The sequence below is a fragment of the Passer montanus genome, unplaced genomic scaffold (genome assembly GCF_014805655.1).
Source record: "Passer montanus isolate IOZ18808 unplaced genomic scaffold, ASM1480565v1 scaffold189, whole genome shotgun sequence".
Lineage (NCBI taxonomy): Eukaryota > Metazoa > Chordata > Aves > Passeriformes > Passeridae > Passer > Passer montanus.
In genome coordinates this window covers 102,021-121,527 of record NW_024366381.1, presented here as the reverse complement: position 1 = coordinate 121,527, position 19,507 = coordinate 102,021, and the positions used below count along the sequence as shown (strand labels likewise).

General features: G+C 50.0%; 1 protein-coding gene across 1 annotated transcript in view; it reads right to left on the bottom strand.

Moving 5' to 3' along the window:
- Window positions 1–14,277: 14,277 nt before the first annotated feature.
- The window catches only part of DDHD1 (DDHD domain containing 1), a 63,079-nt gene continuing 57,849 nt past the window's right edge, over window positions 14,278–19,507 (bottom strand). Inside the window, exons 12-13 of the mRNA XM_039705905.1 lie at window positions 17,449–17,628; window positions 14,278–15,371 (exon numbers count right to left, since the gene is read on the bottom strand). Coding sequence (XP_039561839.1) covers window positions 15,190–15,371; window positions 17,449–17,628 — 362 coding nt within the window. The 3' untranslated portion in view covers window positions 14,278–15,189. The remainder of the gene's footprint in view (window positions 15,372–17,448; window positions 17,629–19,507) is intronic.

Genomic DNA, 19,507 nt, shown 5'->3' with positions numbered 1-19,507 from the left:
TTCTCCCACAATATGAAACATATTAAACCACTTTCTATTGTCCATCAGACTTTTTGAGCCTTTGCCACTCCCGTTCTGGCTTTTCTCCACCTCCAGAAGGCCTCCTATTCTTCTGCCTTTACAAATTCCCAGTCCAGCCTGGAAGGCTGGATTTCTCCCATGGAGCTGAGGCTCAAAGAAAATCCAAATGTCAGGCAACACTCAATCACCATCCCTGGGGCTGGTGACTCTGGGGTGTCAGAAGTAACACCCTGAATCATTTATCCACACAAGAAGGAACACCAAAAATCCCAAATAATTCATCGGATGGATCTGACATTTCTCTGGCCAGATAGTGGGAAACATCTATTTGGGAATCATTTACTGGAGGAGGGGGAAAAAAATCCCCAAATTCCACCATCAATTATTCACAGCTGCTCTTCAGGCCCTTTTGGAGAAAGCCACTTGATGGGAAGTGGAGCTGAGGGAACTCACCCTGTGCTGACACCCTGCAGGTCTCCCAGGTGAAGGAGGAGGTGAAAACTGTCCCCAGCACGCTGTGAGATTGCAGAGGGGCAGCCCCACACCCGGCACAGCGAGTGCTGCAGCACCAGCCCAGCCCTGGCACATCCCCTTATCTCCCCTGGCCCAGCCCTTCCCTCCCCAACGGCTCGGGAAATTGGCTCCCAGCCCATCAGTTTTCCCTCTCTGGGCGGGAAGAGAAGCTGGGCTTTTTTAAGGAACTGAGGCCTGGGGCATCCCTGGACACCTCCCACTCTACAGATGTGCTCTAGAGCTTGGCAAAAATCCCCCAGTTGTGGAATGGAGAAGGAAATCCAGCCCTGGGGATGGGGCTGGCCAGTGGTGCTCAGGGGGTGTGAGGATGGGGATGGATTTTCCTACTGTGGAGCCCCCAGAAGCCCCAGCCTGGGCCACCCATCCCCTCTGGATGGTACTGGGATGCTCCATGCTGCCTCCACCACCAACCCACGTGGTTCCACAGTCCTGTCCCCACCCCACAGCCCCAAAAATGCTCTGGGGTGGGTTTATTCTTCATCCCCGTGACCAGGGCTATGACAGCAGCAGCTCAGGGAGGGGAACGGGGACACCCAGATGGGGAGAGCAGTTGGGACACACTTGTGGACCAATTATCCCTCCAAACCCCACACCTCCCTTTCATGTGGCATCCTGAGAAGGATCCATGAGGCCTCAAGCTCCTTAAGGATGGGGTTCACTCCCCCAAGCCCAGCCAGAAGGAAGGAGAGGCTGGCAGCAGAAAACCCCACCTCTTGTTCCCATTGCCTGACCCCAGAAACATCCAAAACCTCGGGAATAAATAAGGGACTTGGAGCAAGGTGCAGGGAGCTCTCCAAGGCTGCAAAGCAGCCCCATAAATCACACCTGCCCTATAAATCACACCCTTGGGATAAATCCCACCCCTGCTGCGGGAGCTGTGGGGCTGGAGGAGAGGAGAGGAGAGGAGAGGAGAGGGGCACCAAGGACGGAGCTGCTGGGCTTTGGCCGCCTTTGCTCATGCACTGGCAGAGACTGAAAAGCACCAAAGGAGAGCTTTTATCGATTCCCACGTCAGAGCTCGGTGAGAGCTGGCTGATAACAGGTCTGAGCAAAGCACCAACACCACAGGGCTCCGTGGGGTGTTTGGGGACACGGCCCTGATGGAGAAGGACACTTTCACCCTGTGTGAGACACCCAAATTTGCACCAGACCCCAAGTCACAGGTCCAGGAGAGTGACTCAGCATTGTCCCCTACAATCTTTTCACTGGGGTGTCCATGGGGCTCTCCAGTCCCCCCAAAATCTCATTCCCTGTCTTGTTTTTAACCAAAATCAAAGATATCTGCCCATAGCAGGGGGGCTGGAGTGAGATGATCTTCAAGGTGCCTTCCAGCCCAAATCATTCTGGGATTTTGGGATTTATATCCTGGCTCTTCTGTGTTGGGGTGTGTGTGTGAGCACAGGTCACCCAAATTCCCTGATCATATCCCACAGTGAATGGCTGCAGCCAAGGGAATCACAGCAATTTTATCCCCATTTTCTCCCCAAATGGAGAAGTCCAGGCTGGACACATGGCAGTGATTTACAACCCCTGAGGATGCAGATCCTGATGGAGCAGGGATCACTCTGCCCAGGATTGCTGGGGTGGAAAAGCAGCATTGGTTAAAAAATGTGCAGCACTGGTTAAAAAACAACCCCAAATTGCTTCCTTTTGAAGGGAAATTAACACCGGGAGGCTGCAGGGGGGTTGTGCCCTGATGGACACCGAGCTCAGATTTCCCAGTCACCTCCACATCTCTCCACCATGGATTGCTGCAGCTCTCAGAGAGCTGTTCTGAGCTGAAAAAAGGAATCTGGGGAGCACAATCAGAAAATTCCATCTATTGAAGGGGTAGATACCTTTTATTTGCCCCTCAGACACCTGAGATGCCCCGAGAAGCTGCAGCACATTAGGGAACCTGTTGTTCTGGGGGAAGGGGGAGATGGATGATGCCCAGACAGCTGCATGGCTTTGTGCTTTTCCAGCTCCAGCCTTCACCGGAAAGATCGGATGGGAGAGGGCTGGTAATGCAGTTAGAGCTGGAAAAATAGAGACAGAGCAGGGCAGAGTGCTTTAATAAGGTTGATGTTATTGAATCAGCTGTGTGGGATGAACTTGGCCTCCGAGCAGAGCGCTCTGAAGCGATCAGCAGCTCCCCTAGGAAAGGGAGGTGGGCTCCCAGCTGGCAATTGTGCTGGGAATCCCCCAAATCCCATGAAATGGAGGTAATTTGTGAGCTCCTGGAAGACACACTGGTATCTGCAGCCAAGGGTCCGTGGTGCTCCTGGTGCAGCCCCACATTCCCTGCAAAATAAGGGTCAGGTGGGCTTACGGAGGGCCCCAAACCCCAGCTCCTCAGCAGATCCTGGTGGGACAGGAGAGTGACCAGTGAGGAAAGGTTGAAAGAATTCAGGCTGTTTACCCTAGAGAAAGAAAGAATGATGATAACATCTTCTGGTAGATAAAAGAGGGTTTGTCCAGGGAGGGAGGGATGGAAGAGGGAGGAAATGCCCTGTTCTGCCTTTCCACAAGGGATGGGCAAAAAGCAATGGACAGAACACCTGGAGAAAGACTCAGACTGGCTCTTTGGGGAGGCTGTTCAGATGGGAGGGAATGAAGGAGTCAACCCACCATCGGAGGGTTTTCAAAGCCAGAAAAAGGAGCCCTGGGTGGTCACTGTGCCCACTCTGTGCCAGCAGGGCTCTCCCACCTTCTCTGGCTAGAAAAACCTTTTGACAGCTCATTGTTTGAACTGGGGGATGCTGGAGCTGCAACAGCTTCATTCCAGCTTCATGTGGCAGCCCTGTCCACGGCAGCAGGGTTGGAACCAGGTCACCTTTAAGGTCCCTTCTAAACCATTCAGTGATTCTGCAATTCTCTGCAAAGGTGGATTGAAGTTAATGCCAGGCACAGCCTTGCTCCAGCCCCACTTGCAGGTAAATCTCAGCATGGACACTCAGCAGGAAGAGTCCAACCCAGTCACTAGGAGAGGAAACTGCAGGAACCAGCCAGGGCTTGGAAAAGAGGGGGAAAAACCCTCCAGCCAGGAAAGAAAATAACCTGCTGGATCCAGAGCTGCCTGTCAGTGATGGCTGCTTAAACATGGCAGGGAATCAGAGCGCTCGAGGAGCTGGATGTGTGTGCAGGAGGACAGGAGATGGAGGTGGGTGCCAATATTTTCTGGCAGGGCTGGGTTGGAAATATCCTTCAGCTCCTTAGATAGCAAGGCGGGGATGGCGAGGCGGAGGAACGCGGTGCGAGCCGCGGCCCCGCAGCCGTGGGAGGGCGGCAGGAGAAGCCCAGGCCCGTGGCAGCAGGGAAGGAAACGTCCTGGAGACAAGGAGAAAATCAGGTCAGTGCTCTGGAGTGGCTTAGCAGGACGTCAGGAAGCTCTTGGGAAGGGGAATGGCACAGAGGGGGGGGTTGGTTCAGGGGAGGTCACCGCGGGATCCCACTAAGGGATTGGGGCAGCCCCACTGCAAACCACGGTGAGGTTTCACAGGGGAGGTTTGGTTTAGATACTGGGGAGAAATTCTCAGCTGGGAGGGTGGGCAGGCCCTGGCACAGGGTGCCCAGAGCAGCTGTGGCTGCCCCTGGATCCCTGGCAGTGCCCAAGGCCAGGCTGGACAGGGCTGGGAGCAGCCTGGGACAGTGGGAGGTGTCCCTGCCATGGACAGTGGAATGAGATGAGCTTTAAGGTCCTTTCCAACCTAATCCATTCTGGGATTCTCTAGTGGCAGAGATCATGGAATTATAGGATCCTGGAGTGGTTTGGGTTGGAATAGACCTTAAACCCCATCTTGTTCCACACCTGCCATGGGTGACACCTTCCACTGTCCCAGGCTGCTCCAAGCCATGACCACCACGGCCTGGAACACTTCCAGGGATCCAGGGGCAGCCACAGCTTCTCTGGGCACCCTGTGCCAGGGCCCCTCCACCCTCACAGGGGAAAAACCCCTTCCCAATATCCCATCCATCCCTGCCCTCTGGCAGTGTAAAGCCATCAGAATGAAGGTGGTTATTCCCCGTGATGGATGTCATGCCTTCAGCTGGGATCTGCAAGTGAGAGCCCTGGGGACCAAGAACTGAAGGAACAGGCAGGAAGTCCAATGCCACCTTCTTAGGGATGGATGGGAGCAGATTTGGCATCCCAACCCAGGCCCCTGCTGCTCTCCCACCCTGGGAAGCCAAGTGATGAACAGTCAGGGATTTATCACCTTGCTTGGCTCCCAAAGCTCTCTGCACCAAGCACTGGCTGCTCTAGGGAAACCCCATCCCCATCCAACAACCAAAATCCTGACACATCTGGATTTTTTTTTTTTCTTAAAGGGAAAATCCATGAGGTTGTGCTGCCAGGGTATTTTTTCCAAGCCTCTGGTGCCCTGTCCTTCCTTGCAGGGCTGTGGATGGCCAGGCTTTGCTTCCAGCTCTCCAGTGTGTTTGGGACACTGGAAATGCTGCCAGCTGAACAAGGATGGGTTATTCCAACATTTGTTCCTGCAAGGAAACACCTCTGCTTCCTCCTCCTCCTCCATCTCCCAAGCAATGACACTGGATGGTGACAAAGCCAGGACAAGAACTGTGACAGCAGGAAAGAATAAGGAAAAAAATAGGAAAATAATAAGGAAAAAAACCCACAGTAAAAAAACCCAAAGTTCCTTTAAATCACAATGGAAATTAAATTAGGCACAATGGAAATTAGGCACAATGGGAATTAGGCAGTGAATCTTGCAGGATTCACTCCTGGATCTCCAAGCAGAGGTCCCCATGTGGAGGGCTGGTGACAAATGACCTGTCCTTCCTGGAGGAGACCCCAGAGGAAAGGTGGCACCTGCTGTGCAGCAGAACGAGCCCCTCCTTAGGAGAACCCAAACCCTGGGAGCAGCTCTGGCATCTCAGGTGGCTTTGGCAGGTGTCACCTGCCATACCCAGCTTGTGGTCGTGGCAGGTGACATCCCAGGTGGCACAGGGAAGAGCAGATTGCATGTTGGAGGAGGTGCAGGGAGAATGAGAATCCCAATTCTTTTCCCTGGGAGAGGTGCCAGGATCAGGCAGGGCCACCCTGCTGTGTCCTCATGTGGCTTCTGCCACCAACCCACCACCAGGGCTGTGCTGCTGGAGAGTCACTCAGCTGGAACAACGTCCTCTGGAACATTCCCAGTGTGGAGAAACTCAGAGTCAACTTTCCAGGCAGGATTGTAGGAAATGTGAAGTGCTACAGGAGGGAGGCTGGCGTGTTCCTGCCCTCCTGCATCCCACAGGATCAGACAGAGAGGGGTGTCCTGTGAGGAAAAGCAATTTCAAGGGGGGAAAAAAAATAAAAATCAGGAGATGTTCTTTGCAGGATGGCTGCTCCAGAGATCATGGGTGACATTTCCAGCAGGGCAAGGAACGCTGCAGGGTCAGATCCCAGCTAACACAGGGAAGGTTTGGGCTCCTTTCCAGCACTCTGGCTCCAGGCCAGCCACTTAACTCTCAGCATCTCAGCTCGTGCAGCTGGAAGAGAGGCAGGGGTTTCTTCCCAGCCCTGGCAGCTCCTGGGCTGTGAGGACTTTGGGATGCACATCCATGAGCACGGGGGGACTCTGGTGTTCAGACAGTCACTCCCATGCTCAGGTGCAGGAGGAGCCCCTGGAATGATCTGTATCCTGCTTTTTTTGGGGAGCTGCTTCCTTCCCTTGGCCACGTGCTGGGAGCTGCCCACTGGGATGTTGGGGGCACTGAGATAAAAGTTCCTCACTCACCTTTTCCAAGGGAATTTGGCATCGGTGGGGAAGGTCTGGGGGTCAGCACAAGGTGGCCTTTAAAGGAATTCCAGGAAGCACAAGTCTGTCTGTCTGTCCCTCCACATCCTTCACAGGCAGCATCTCCTTTGTCCTTTACTCACAGCATTCCTGAAATCAAACAGATAAATGGCCAAGTTCACCTAATCACAGAATATCCTGAGCTGGAAGGGACTCACAAGGATGATCCAGTCCAGCTCCTGGCTCTGCACAGCATCCAGGAGAGAGATCTCTTCAAAATTCCCTCGGGCAATTCCCAGCCACAGCAATCCTCACACAAAGGGCATCGGTGTGGGACTTCCAGGCTTCTGGAAAACCATTTCTGTGGCAGCAGAGCTCCCAGAAACTGCAAGCACCCAAACTCCAGGTAAGCACCTTGCTGCTCCTTCTCTCCAGGACACTTTTCCCAGGAGCTGGGACGTTCCAGAACTCACAGAGGCGATTCCCAAAGCTGCCTGCAAACTAGAAAACCTTATGTCAGGAAGAAGTCACAAGGCATCCTAACCAGAAACATATTTGGGGAGTGAGTCAGTGGAGGGGGAAGCAAAAAAGAAAGTTGCACCCTTTAACTTGATGAAAAAAGCATATGGCAACAGGCAGTATTGTGAACAACATTCCCTGCTCCGGCAGCTGAGCCAGGGAAAAAAAAAAATCATGACTCAATCATTGCATTTCATCCAAATCTAAGGAAAAATCTTGTTGAGGATGGGGTGTTTGCAGGGAGAGCCAGCCAGGGCTGAGTTAGCTGGTTAATTAACTAAACTGTTTGGAGGGGGGGAAATTTTGCAGCAGGTTTTAGGCTTTAAAAGGCCTGATTTAAACACAGCTTTGGCTGTGGAGTGACAAGTGAGTGCTGCAGATGAAACTGATGCACAAAATAAATCCATCCCTGCTCAGATTCCACGCACAGCTTCTCCTGAGAGCACAGCATAAACCCAGGAGCAGCCTGATCCAGACCCAGAACAGCTTGCAGCCAGCTCCCTCTTCCCCCACGAGGCTGGGAACATGTCCCCATAAATCCTGAACCCAAGGAGGCCAAGAATGCCATCAGGATTATGAAGGAGAACTAGAAACTGGCAAAATGTTTGCTGCAAACTCCATATGACTCTGCTTTCCTTTGGGGATGCATTGCAGGGCTCGGGGCTGACAGGGGCTGCAGATTTCCCAGGCATTCCCAGGCTGAGGCCACTCAGAATTGAAATTCACTGCAGGAAGAAGCGCTGAAACCTCAACTTTTTTTTTTTTTTTTCTTTCCCCCTGTGGCTGCAGATGTCAAAGCTGTAACTCTCAGGGAGCCCCAGGACTTGGGAAGGGAAGTGAATAATCCCTAGAAAGCAGCTGGAGATGCTGGGTGGGAGCTGCCTCATCCCCTCCTGACCTCAGCCATCCATCAGTGCCTGGGTTTAGGTGGCTCTGGGACAGGAATCAGCTGCTCCTTACAGGCTGCCCACTGAAAATGGGCTAGAGATGGTGCAGCAGGGCTGGGACAGGCTCAGAATCATGGAATTGTTCAGGTTGGAAAACCCCTCTAAGGTCAAGTGCAACCATTCCTCCAGCACAGCCAAGGGCACCACTGACCCCTGTCCCCAGCTGCCACATCCACAAGGCTTTTAAATCCCTGCAGGGATGGTGACCCCACCTGGCAGTTGTGCCAGGGCTGGACAACCCTTTCCATGGAGAAATTTCCCCTAATATCCAATCTAAACCTCTCCTGGTGCAACTTGAGGCTGTTTCCTCTTGTCCTGTCCCTGTTCCCTGGGAGCAGAGCCCAGCAGCTCCCTGGACACAGATTGTGCTGTGGGCTCTGGGAGATCCCATCCAAGCACACAGGACATGAGCTGTGCCTGGGCTGAGCCTGGGCACTGGAGGAGTTAAATCCCACCAGGACAAACCTTGGGATAGCCACGATTTGGGTGAGTTCCTTTGCTCAGGTGTGCTCAGGGTGAGCAGAATAGTAGAAGAATAATCGGTGGGACAAAGGTTGATGGTTTTGAACAAAAAGAGAGTGGATTAAATATTGAGAAGAGATTCTCCCCTGTGAGGGTGGGCAGGCCCTGGCACAGGTGCCCAGAGCAGCTGTGGCTGCCCCTGGATCCCTGGCAGTGCCCAAGGCCAGGCTGGATGGGGCTGGGAGCAGCCTGGGACAGTGGGAGGGGCCCTTGCCATGGCAGGGGTGGCACTGGATGGGCTTTAAGGTCCTTTCCAAGCCAAAGCAGTCAGGGGTTCTGTGAGGAGGAGGGTGCTGTGGGAGAGCTGAGCTCCCACCCTGCTCCCTGCCCTCCGCGTGCCCACGGCTCCGGCTGGGAACATCAAGCTCCGACATGTGTTGCACACGTGCTGGCTGATCCACATCAGGCTGCTCCCCAGCGCTGCCAAACTTCTCCTTGATTTAATCAGCTCCTCTCCTGCCCGGGCTGTCCCCCCTGCTCCCCTCCCCGGGCAGATGTGGTGTCTCCAAGGAGAAGGTGGATCCGTGACAGCGGAACACGCAGCGCTGCGAGGAACATTTCTGCCCTCTTCCCTTTCCTGCAGCCACCACAAAGCAGCCTCACCTCCCTCCCTAGCTCCTGCTGGTTTTTAATACCTCAGTTTTGTACAAAAATAACCCCCCTCCATACTCAGTTGCATGCGAGGAGGGGCAGCCTGGAAGGCACAAAGGAGAATTCCCAAGGAGTTTGCCAAGAGACAGAACCATCCCATCTGAACGGGCTTTGGGAACACAAAATATTCAGCTGCTGTCTCAGTGTGAGCCCTCCCTGCACAGCTACACACCAGGACCACGTCCCACATCCTCAAGGATTGCTTTTCCAACAGGATCTCACCTCGTCCAAAGCACAGAGCCCAGAAGCTGTGAAACTATTTGGGAAAATGCTGGTGGAATGTAGTGGGGAGACTGCTGGAACAAATGGCTGTAAGGAAGCAACTGCAGAATGGAATCATAGGATTGCAGAATGGGTTGGGTTGGAAGGGCCCCTAAAAAACATCCAGTCCCCCCCCTGCCATGGCAGGGACACCTTCCACCATCCCAGGCTGCTCCAAGCCCTGTCCAGCCTGGCCTTGGGCACTGCCAGGGATCCAGGGGCAGCCACAGCTGCTCTGGGCACCCTGTGCCAGGGCCTGCCCACCCTCCCAGCTGAGAATTCCTTCCCAATATCCAATCTAAATCTCTCCTCTTTTAGTTTAAAACCCTTCCCCTCTTTGTCCTAGAAAGTGGAGTTTGTTTTGGAAGTGGTCTGTCCCTCTTTGCAAATTACTCTAACTTAAATTTCCATACTGAAAGTGCTTCTAGCAAAGCTGAAAGTACATCAAAGTTATTTTTAAACTTCAGTACTGGTCACCTAAAAGTCATTATGAATGTGAAAATTTCTGACAAATCCTGCAGACATAAACATCCTGGAAAGTCATCAGAGCAGGACATTGGCATTATAAGACTCAAAGTTTGGATGTTCCTCATTTGGACTTTCAGCTCAGCACAGCAGGAGTGGGATGGAAAGGTGGGAAGATAAAACATCTGTGCATGTTTTGGCTCTTCTCATCTTTCAGAGGTTTTTTTGCCATTTTGCATTTCCAACAGGAAACCCTGTCCTGGGAGCAGGGGGGGCTGTTCCTGCCCAGCTGCACTCACAGTGACAGAGGGCAGGGATTGGGGCAGCCCCGCTCCAAACCACAAGAGGAGGTTTAGTTTAGATATTGGGGAGAAATCCTCAGCTGGGAGGGTGGGCAGGCCCTGGCACAGGGTACCCAGAGCAGCTGTGGCTGCCCCTGGATCCCTGGCAGTGCCCAAGGCCAGGCTGGACAGGGCTTGGAGCAGCTTGGGACAGTGGGAGGTGTCCCTGCCATGGCAGGGGTGGGATGGGATAGGATTTAAAGTCCCTTCCAACCCAACCCATTCTGGGATTCTCTGGTGGCAGCACAATCTCATTTTTAGCTTTGGGAAGGTGTGAGAGACACCAGCAGGTGAAAGAGACCCCAAATCCAAGGTCAGAGTTGCTCTCCTTTCCCTCTTCCCGTGGCTTTGGTTTCCAGCCAGTCTGAGCTTTGTAGGCAGAGGAACAGGAGCAGAAAACCAGAATGGAGCAGTGAAATGGTGAGACAGAGCTGCCCTTTGAGAGCACAGGCTGGGACTGGCTGCAGATGAGATCCTGACTTTCTGGAGATACTGGAAGAGCCATAAAATGAACAACAGACTGGATGTGGGGGCCTTGGAGCTTGACTGTGATAGAGAAATTTGGACTTCCCCACTCCCATCTCAGCCCCACTGGGGGTCTGAATCAAATCATCTTCAAGGTCCCTTCCCAAACCACTCTGGGATTCTCTGTCCATGCCCACAATCAGTGAGGCCCCAGGGAATGGGCAGCGTAGCTGCAAGAACTGGTATTTTATTTGGGAAACAAAGAGAGGAGTTAATCCGTGGCAGATGCTCGCAGAATCATCAAATGAAACCCCTCTCTTTTTGGATAAATCATCGAGGATTTCAAAACCACCAGAGATGGCTCCTGGGCCAGCTCGTTTTTGCAGGGAGATTCCCACTCCCAAAGGGGAAGGAGTGGCCAAGGTTTGCTGGAGAGCTGCAGAGGCAGAGAGGGAAAAGGCTGATGCTGGAATTTGCTTCCCAGTGGCACCAGAGAGCACTGACCCCCAGGGTGACCTGAAACTTTTCCAGGTATTTCTCTCCCTGGTTTGGGACTTCTCTTGGAAGAGGAGAAGTGTTGACACACTCTGAGCTGTGCTGGCAGTTTTGGAGCTTCTGCAAAGGCACGCAGGGAAACACAAAACTTTGGATTTCTATAGCAAAGTGGGGGTCAAATGGGTCCCCAGGGATGCAGGAGAAACACGAGGAGCAAGGAATCAGCCTTGGGAGAGCCCAGCCCAGCCCCAGTGCTGGCTGCAGTGCCAAAATTCATTGACAAGGACAGAAAGTGCTTTGTCAGTGCTGGGGCTGAGCTGACAGCAGCAGCCAGAGAGAACAGTGCAGAGCCATCCTGGGAGCTGAGCACATCCAGATGGGATCTGCTGGTGCTGTCCTTTCAGCAGAACTCTTGGGGATCACAACAGCAGGATGTGCCTCTTGGGGGTCAAAGGGGATCCAAGATTTCCCCTAAAAGTCTTGAGGATGCTCAGACAAGCACGAAACAAACAGTGATTCCAGCAGGCAGGAATGAAATCCCAGCACTTGAGAACAGGTTGTAATGCAGTAGGGAAGAGACAAAAGCACAAAAACTACCCATGGAAGGAGGGAAAAGCCAAACCAAGAGAAATGAAATTTCTTTTGGAGGAAAATTATTACGAAATACAGATCAAACTGGACCTTGGCATGTAGAAGATCTCTGATGGTGACTGAAGATGTTTGGCAGAGCCTGGGCAGGTGACCCTGTACAGGTCAATCACCTGCAGTCCCAATTCAGCAGAAAAAAAGATGTGTGGAAGCAGAAATCTCATCTCCAAGCTAATAACAGAAATACGGGGAACAAGGAATTCCAAATAAACTCACCTGGCAGAGGGCACACAAATATGCATTAACTAACCCAGTGCAAACAGTTGACACAGTGATTCATGAACTCAGCTTGGGAAAAAAAAATCAATTCCCAACGATTCAGGTAGAGCAGAGTCAGCTCAAGAGCCAAGCACGTGGGAAAGGAGCACCAGGACAGCAGGAAACCAGGAAAAACAGGTGGCAACCAGGCAAAATACAAGTATGGGAATGTGAAATATGTTTCAGCTCAGCCTGATAATGCTAATTAGGAAAGGAGATAAAATAATTGAGAATGGCCAGCCAGACTGTCCATGGTGAAATAAAGCAAAGGGTGTCTGACTCCAGCAACTCTGGCACTGAAGCAGGGAGGGAGTGAATGCAAATGGAGAGGAAGCTGCAGCAGAACCAGGACAGAACAATTAGGAGCAAAGGGACAGAATTAAGAATAAAACTCATGCTCATTATCTGCAAAAATGACCTTGTAGCAAAACCATTGTAAGCAACCAAGTTGGACAAAGACCTCAAGGCCAAGTTTGGAAAACAGGTCGGTATCAGGCAGAAGACTGACAGCAGTGAGGAACATTCCCCTTATCTTGGTTTCTCAAGAAAAACCACCAGTCAACACAGCTTGGAAAGCTCAACATCGTCCTTGCAGAAGAAAACAAGTCAGTAATTGGGAGCCAGGACATTCCAGCTCCATATTATGACACAGAGCATCTGAGCAGAGAGTCTGAAGCAGCAGACGTGACCCTACTTGAATTCTGTGCTGCACCACGCAGCAGAAATGGGGCAACCCTTCCACCACCTCTAGCATCTGCTTTGCAAAGAGGATCTCACCTCTGCAGCACGATGAGAGGTGTTTTTTTCAGGATTAAAAAGATGAAAGGCTGTTTAACATCTCTGCATACAATTTAGAATGAGTCTCCACTGATTCTTTCAAGGTGTGTTTCATATTCGGAATTTAGCTCGGGAGATTAGTTGGTGGTCCAGGAAGTTGCTAATTAGGGCAGAATCACAAATAAACACACCCATCAGCTCAGGGAAAACACAGAGGGGTGATCAGGTATTGGCTCTCACTATCCCTTCTCCTCCCAGCAATGAGATTTACTCCTCAGCTCTGCCTTCTCCCCGATTTTCCAAGGGGCACGCACCTAAAAGTCGGATCTCCTCCCTTATAAGGAGAGCAGTCAGCAAGTAGCAGCACGTTCTGAGGCCAGGGGAACAGCTATTCCATAAATCTGAAACATGTCCTGGACTACAGCAGGGTTTCCACAGACCACAAGAATTGCAGGAATTAACCCCTTTTGTTTACAGCCCTTAAAAAAGGATCCAGGGTGGATCCAGTGGTGGAAAGGGAGAAGGCAGCAGCACCACAGCCCAGCTCAAGGCCCTGAAAACACCAACCATGCACATTTGGAAACATTTTGCACGTTCTAAATATAAAAGGAGATTCTCCTTTTTGTGTTTAAGTTGTCCTCATTAGGAGGAGCTGATTAAACAACTTATCTGGAGAGCCCAGTCCTGTAAACACAAGGCTGTTTGCTGGAGCAGAGGCTTCCTCCTCTCAGGGGGTTATTTTTCCTTTCCTGGGATTGCTCATCCACCAGGGTAAACAGGTCAGGCAGGAGAGCTCCAATTCTCTGAGGCCAGATGGAATTTTTCACAGATCCACACTGAAGCAAGGTCCTTTCCAGCATCTGAATGCTGGATATTGGCTCACTGCAGTGCTGTTTGTGTCCTTTCCCCACTCCCCTCCGCTCCTCCCTTCCCTTTTTCTTTGTTTTCCCCCCTTCAGAATGATTCCTAAATCCCCAACTCCAGCAGAGAATCCAGACTCCCAATTCTTTCACGGAAGGAGCAGCCCAAATAAACAGAATTTGGGAGAAGAGCCACCCTCTCCCCCCAGGCAGGGAACCCTGGGGTTTGCACAGCTCCAGCCACTCTTCTGGGCTGATGTTGCCACATCTGTTCACACAACGCTTCACCCACACCACAGCCCGAGTTTTTTTGCTGTTTTACAATATTTTGCTATTTTAACTGAAGTTTAGGCTCTGCAGCTCCCATCCAGATCATAAATAGCTCAGGCAGAGGCAGCTCTGAGGGCAAATATCCAAAACTCCTGCTCCAGAGCCTTCCACGTTGCTCTGTAATCTCAGCCATGACCCTCTGGTGTTTTATTTGGAGAATATTCCCTTTCATCCCAACACTTCCCTCTTGACTTCTGAATTGGTTTCAGATACAAACCTAATCTAAATGTTGGTATTCTCAGGCCTCACCAAGTTTATTTTATGGTGCCTCTCTCCCCCTGCACATAAATATACACATCCATATGTTTTTATACAAACACACACACGTATGGATTTAATTATGGTAAACAAAGGACAGCTGGGTCCTCTGCAAACCAATCTCATGTGCCTGAGGAACACTTGGAACCTGAAAAAGCAAAGGCACTTACCTCTGAGAAGAAAGTGACTGATGTCGTTTGTGTGAAACCACAAATATTTATTTTTAATGAAAAAATACTTAAAGTGTGCCACAGTGTCCATATATTCATTTGAATAGTAGTACAAAGATATGTATTTCTGAGAAAAAGTCTTAACACTGTAGAAAATAAATGTGGTTCTTAAATTATGTCAAAAGAAATCAGTAAAAAAGTAATGTTTTATACACTGGAATAAAATGAAACGATTAGAGAGAATAATAAATTATAATTACAGTATTTCAAATATTTGCCTCATGCTTTTTTTTTCTTTTTTTTTTTTCTGTTCAGCATTAGTTTCTAAATGTGTCACATGGGATAGGACCTCAGAAGCCAGCAGTCAGAATGGGCCTCCACTGTGGGGATAATTGCATGTGGAGCTGAATAAAGTCCTGGAAAAATGACACCACTGCTTGTTATTCACAGGTACATAAAACATCAGCACATGGCAGGTTTAGGTTTGTACTGAACATGTATTTTTTTTTTTGTTAATGGAAATCAATTTAGGTTTGGTTTGTTGTTGTCGTTGTCTTTTTTTTTTTCTTTTTTTTTGTTTTTGTTTTTAACCCACTAATTTTTTTAAAATATTTTAACGAACTAAACAGCAATTATGGTCATTAACAAGGATGTCACCCAAGCACAACTGCTCATGGGATGCTACAATGCTGTCTTGGCTCTTTGTACAGTCCATGTTGACAGGAATTTGGAATCCTTTCAGGTCTAATTCAGCACTGCAAAACATTGAAAACTATAAAGTGCTTTAAAATACAAATAACCTCTCCTCTTTAGAAATAGGAAAACCCCCCAAACATGCACTTAAACCTGAAACCTCCATGCCACAGCTCCTGCAGCTCTGCAGTCAAACATCTGCTTTGTGCCATTGGTTTTTAAAGTTTCCTCTCCTGTCCCCAGTCAAAAACTCAAATGGTGTCCAAATTGGATTTGTCAGTCTCCTCTTGGTCTTGCTTGTACATGAAGGTGAGGAGGAAAAGGGCAATATCCAGAGATGACCAGTAGGCAGTGTGGGATGTGACTGCAGACCAGTATCTGCTCTCCACCAGACCTTCCCTGAGCTCAAAGTCGATCCTGTGCTCCAGTTCCACTGGGAAATGAAGGAGAAAAGCAACGAGAGGGATGTCAGAGCTGCAGAAAGCCCGGAGTGCTTCGGGTTCTAGACAAACAGACAATCTCTCTGTGTTTACATTTCACAGGGCACTCAACTAAATCGAGATTTAATAATACAGAAATACATTTTAATGCACCTCCTGCATTTAGCACAAACCTAAGTGTGGTGCTGAGTTAAATGAAAAAAAAAAGCAGAAAAAAGGCAATTAAACCTGCTCTTAGAGGTCTTTTCTGAATGATTTTGTGATTCTCAACTTAGGAAAAGACAGTTTTTTTTCCAAGCAGCTGTTTTCCTTATAGTAACTCTATAAATATATTTATTTATACTTGTTATGATAACTACAGAGAAATAGCCAGCAAATGCTGAGGCCCCACTAGGAAACTTTTGGAAATAAATGGATTTCTTGCATTTTTAGTGTCTATACAAGGAGACTACACCCAATACTACAAGCCCTTCCTGCAAAGTCATCCCTCCACAGCTCTGCCCTTTTAATATCCTGATTATTCCAAGTATATTTCAGCAGTTACCCTTCTGTTTCAATGGCTGCTTTGATTAATGCCACATTCACAGCAATCACCACTGCATTTTTAACATTAACCTATTGCTAAGGCACTTTCAGTCAGAAAACCTCCACCAGGAGCAATAAAACAAAAAAGACAAAAAACCTAAAAGCCTGCTGAGCTACCAAAGCCAAAGCCCCAGACTGAGTCCAAAATGCAGCCGTTTATCAAAGGCAGTTTGAAGGAATTTTAATTCTTGGCTGCAGGAGCACGGACAGGGAGCATCGCAGGCACGGCCCAGATCTCCCTGCTTCCCCAGGAGCATCGCCCCACTTTGCAGCAAGGACAGGCAGCCAGGGCCCTGGAAACACCAGCAGACAAGCAGAGTCACTTCCAAGAAGGAGAGTTTCTCCAAAAAAACCCCAGTGGCTGTGCAGGAAGGGCCACTCCGAGAGGCCGTTCCGGGAGCTTGGGCAGGAGCCAAAGCCCAGCAGAGCCCTGAGAGCTGAGCCTTGGTGGGGATTGCATCACTCAGCTCCCAGCCCCGCCAGCCTCTGCTCCACGCTCTCCTTCTAAGGAGCAGGGATGGGTTTCCAGCAGGGAGGGATGTGGGATCCGTGCAGGAGGCTCTCAGTGTGCCAGCACCCCCTCAGCAGCTCTGTGATGTTCCCCGTCCTGCTTCTCTGCTTCCCTCACGTCTAACCCAAAGTTTCCTGCCCTCAAACACTGACTCAGACAGGTTATCTGTTGCAATTCGTATGAACAGACAGCAATCCATCATGTGAATGCTGTCACAGGACACTTGGGACTCCCTCAGTTCAAAAAAACCCTGAGTCCTGCAGCAGTGCCAAGGGGGAGCTCAGAAATAAATCCAAGGATGAATTTCCTGAGAGGAAGTACCTGTGCTTTTCAAAAAACCCAGCTGCTGGAATTGCACTTTCTGTCCTCAGCAGTTCAGATCAGGACAAGGGCAGCTTCTGTTTCCAGTCATACGTGTCCTAAAATCCAGATTGCTCCAGAATGGGAAATATATGGGGGAATTGGGAGTTTAGGTGGCAAAAAGGGGTTTAAACTGTCAGAAGGCAGGGTTAAGATTAGATACTGGGGAGAAATTCCTGGCTGGGAGGGTGGGCAGGCCCTGGCACAGGGTGCCCAGAGCAGCTGTGGCTGCCCCTGGATCCCTGGAAGTGCCCCAGGCCAGGCTGGACAGGACTTGGAGCAGCCTGGGATGGTGGAAGGTGTCCCTGCCATGGCAGAGGTGGAATGGGATGAGCTTCAAGGTCCCTCCCAACCCAGGAACAGATTCACAGAATCCCACAATGGCTTGCATTGGAAGGAGCCCTAAAAATCATCTCATTCCACCCCTGCCATAGGCAGGGACACCCTCCACCATCCCAGGCTGCTCCAAGCCCTGTCCAAGCTGGCTTTGATATTCAACATCTATTAATTTATGGCAAACCCACAGCAGCAAACCCTGCCATGTGCAGTTATGGCATTTCCAGCCCCCCACCCCACTCTTGTTTCCCTGGATCCACAGGGTGGGCAGCACTCACCTGTGGGCTCGAGGAATCCCGAGCTGCTGTGTGGCAGAGGTGGGGTCCCAACAGTGGTGGCCTTCTTCTCATCCCCCTCAGGTCCATCTTTTCCTGCCTCCATGGTCTGGGGGGTGGCACTGGACCGGCCAAACCTGGAGAAGAGCATCCCACCCAGGCCCTTCCCGATGCTCGCAGCTCCTGCATCCAGCACAGAGGGAAAGAACAACCCAGGATGCATCCATCAAACTGCAATTAAAATCACTGCAAATTAAAGCCACTGCAAATTAAAGTCCCTGCAGCACCCGTTAATTAGAGCTGAGGGATGGGAAACACTCCTGGTGCTTTCCTAGGGTGGGAACATCTGACTGGAGTGGGCTCTGTTTGTCCCCAAACTCATCTCGTGTACAAGCAAAAGCTGTAATTTGGAAGCTGTATTTAGCAGGGAAAAAAGATGCAAGAAATACATCTGCAGAGAGAAATCTGGTACTTCGAAGGATGTGTTGTGATTCCTCTTTCATAAATTCTAAGACAAAAATGCTTTCTAACAACATTGGTGCCTTCTGCACTTAAAAATCCCAACAGCATGACATCTCTCTTATTATTATATTCTTATTAATTCTTATATTTTTATTTCTCTTATTATTCTCTTAGGTCCACTGCCCTAACAGACCTTTAAAAATGTTACATCATCCTTTAAAAGGATTATTTGGGTTGCCCAGGGATATAAAAGTTAAGAGTAGTTTTGTCCTGTTTTATCCCGACTCTGCTGCCACCTCATGGACAAGACATTAAAGCTACTAAAGAAACCCCCAAAAAAGCCACTCTGCTCTGAAACACCACATATTTCTACTTGAGGAAAAACTGCTGTTATATTCTTTTTTGATTGCAAGACTCCTGGCACCAGGCTTCTCCCAAATCCCACACAGAGAGCTAAAGAAAAGCCTTGAGTCAACAAAAACTGCAAGTGCATGATCAAGTATAAGCTCCAGTGAAGGGAATTTAAGCTCACTTAAACCAGGGCTTATTTTGACTCAGAAAGCCAGAAAGGAACAGACTTTATATTAAACCAGCCTGAATTTCCTATTGTGGAACCATGAGTTAAAGGGAATTGTAATGAGTGATATGGTGTGATTTTTCTGCTGTTGGCCAATACCAGAAAATAGAATCAGAAGACAAGCTTTAATTTAATTTTTTTCCCATGAATCAGAGTGGAAATTGTTAAATCAGTAGAATGTTACTTCAATAAGGCAGACAAAAATAAGGCAGCAATAGCACAAACTAAATCATCTCCCCCAAGCTTTGAACTCCAATGCACGTAAACTGTTTTTTATTTCAAAGTAAATGTCAGCTGGGATTAAACCAAGCCAGACACCTACAGAACCCACTGAAACCATCCTCTGCCAGCAGGGATTTTTTGGGTTGGAGTAGATCTCCAGAGGTCCCTTCCAAACTCAGCCACTCTCTCTCTGATTTTGAGCAAGGGACAGGAATAGAATCATGGAATGGTTTGGGTTGGAAGGGATCTTAAAGCTCATCCAGTTTCAATTCCTTGCCATGGGCAGGGACACCTTCCACTGTCCCAGGCTGCTCCAAGCCCTGTCCAACCTGGCTTTGCACACTTGCAGGGACCCAGGGACAGCCACAGCTGCTCTGGAAAAACTCAGGGCCTCCCCATCCTCACAGAGAATTCCTCCCAATCTCCCATCCATCCCTGCCCTCTGGAAGCCATTCCCTGTGTCCTGTCCCTCCATCCTTTCTCCTAAGTCCCTCTGCAGCTCTCCTGGAGCCCCTTGAGGCACTGGAAGGAGCTCCAAGGTCTCCCTGGATCCTTCTCTTCTCCAGGTGGACACCCCCAGCTCCCATCCCATCTGCAGAGCTGAGTTTCCTTAGGACTGCACCCCAACCCCAGCGAGCAGCGAAGCTCCCCAAGGATCCCCCATCCCAGCCCAGGGACAGAGGGGACATGACCTGTTGAACTTCTGGCTGCTGAGAATTCCAGACTTTCTGTGCTGCCAGGCTCTGACCCCCAAGAGAACACTGCATTGACCTGAGGGCTGGAGAGGCTTCCAGAATGGAA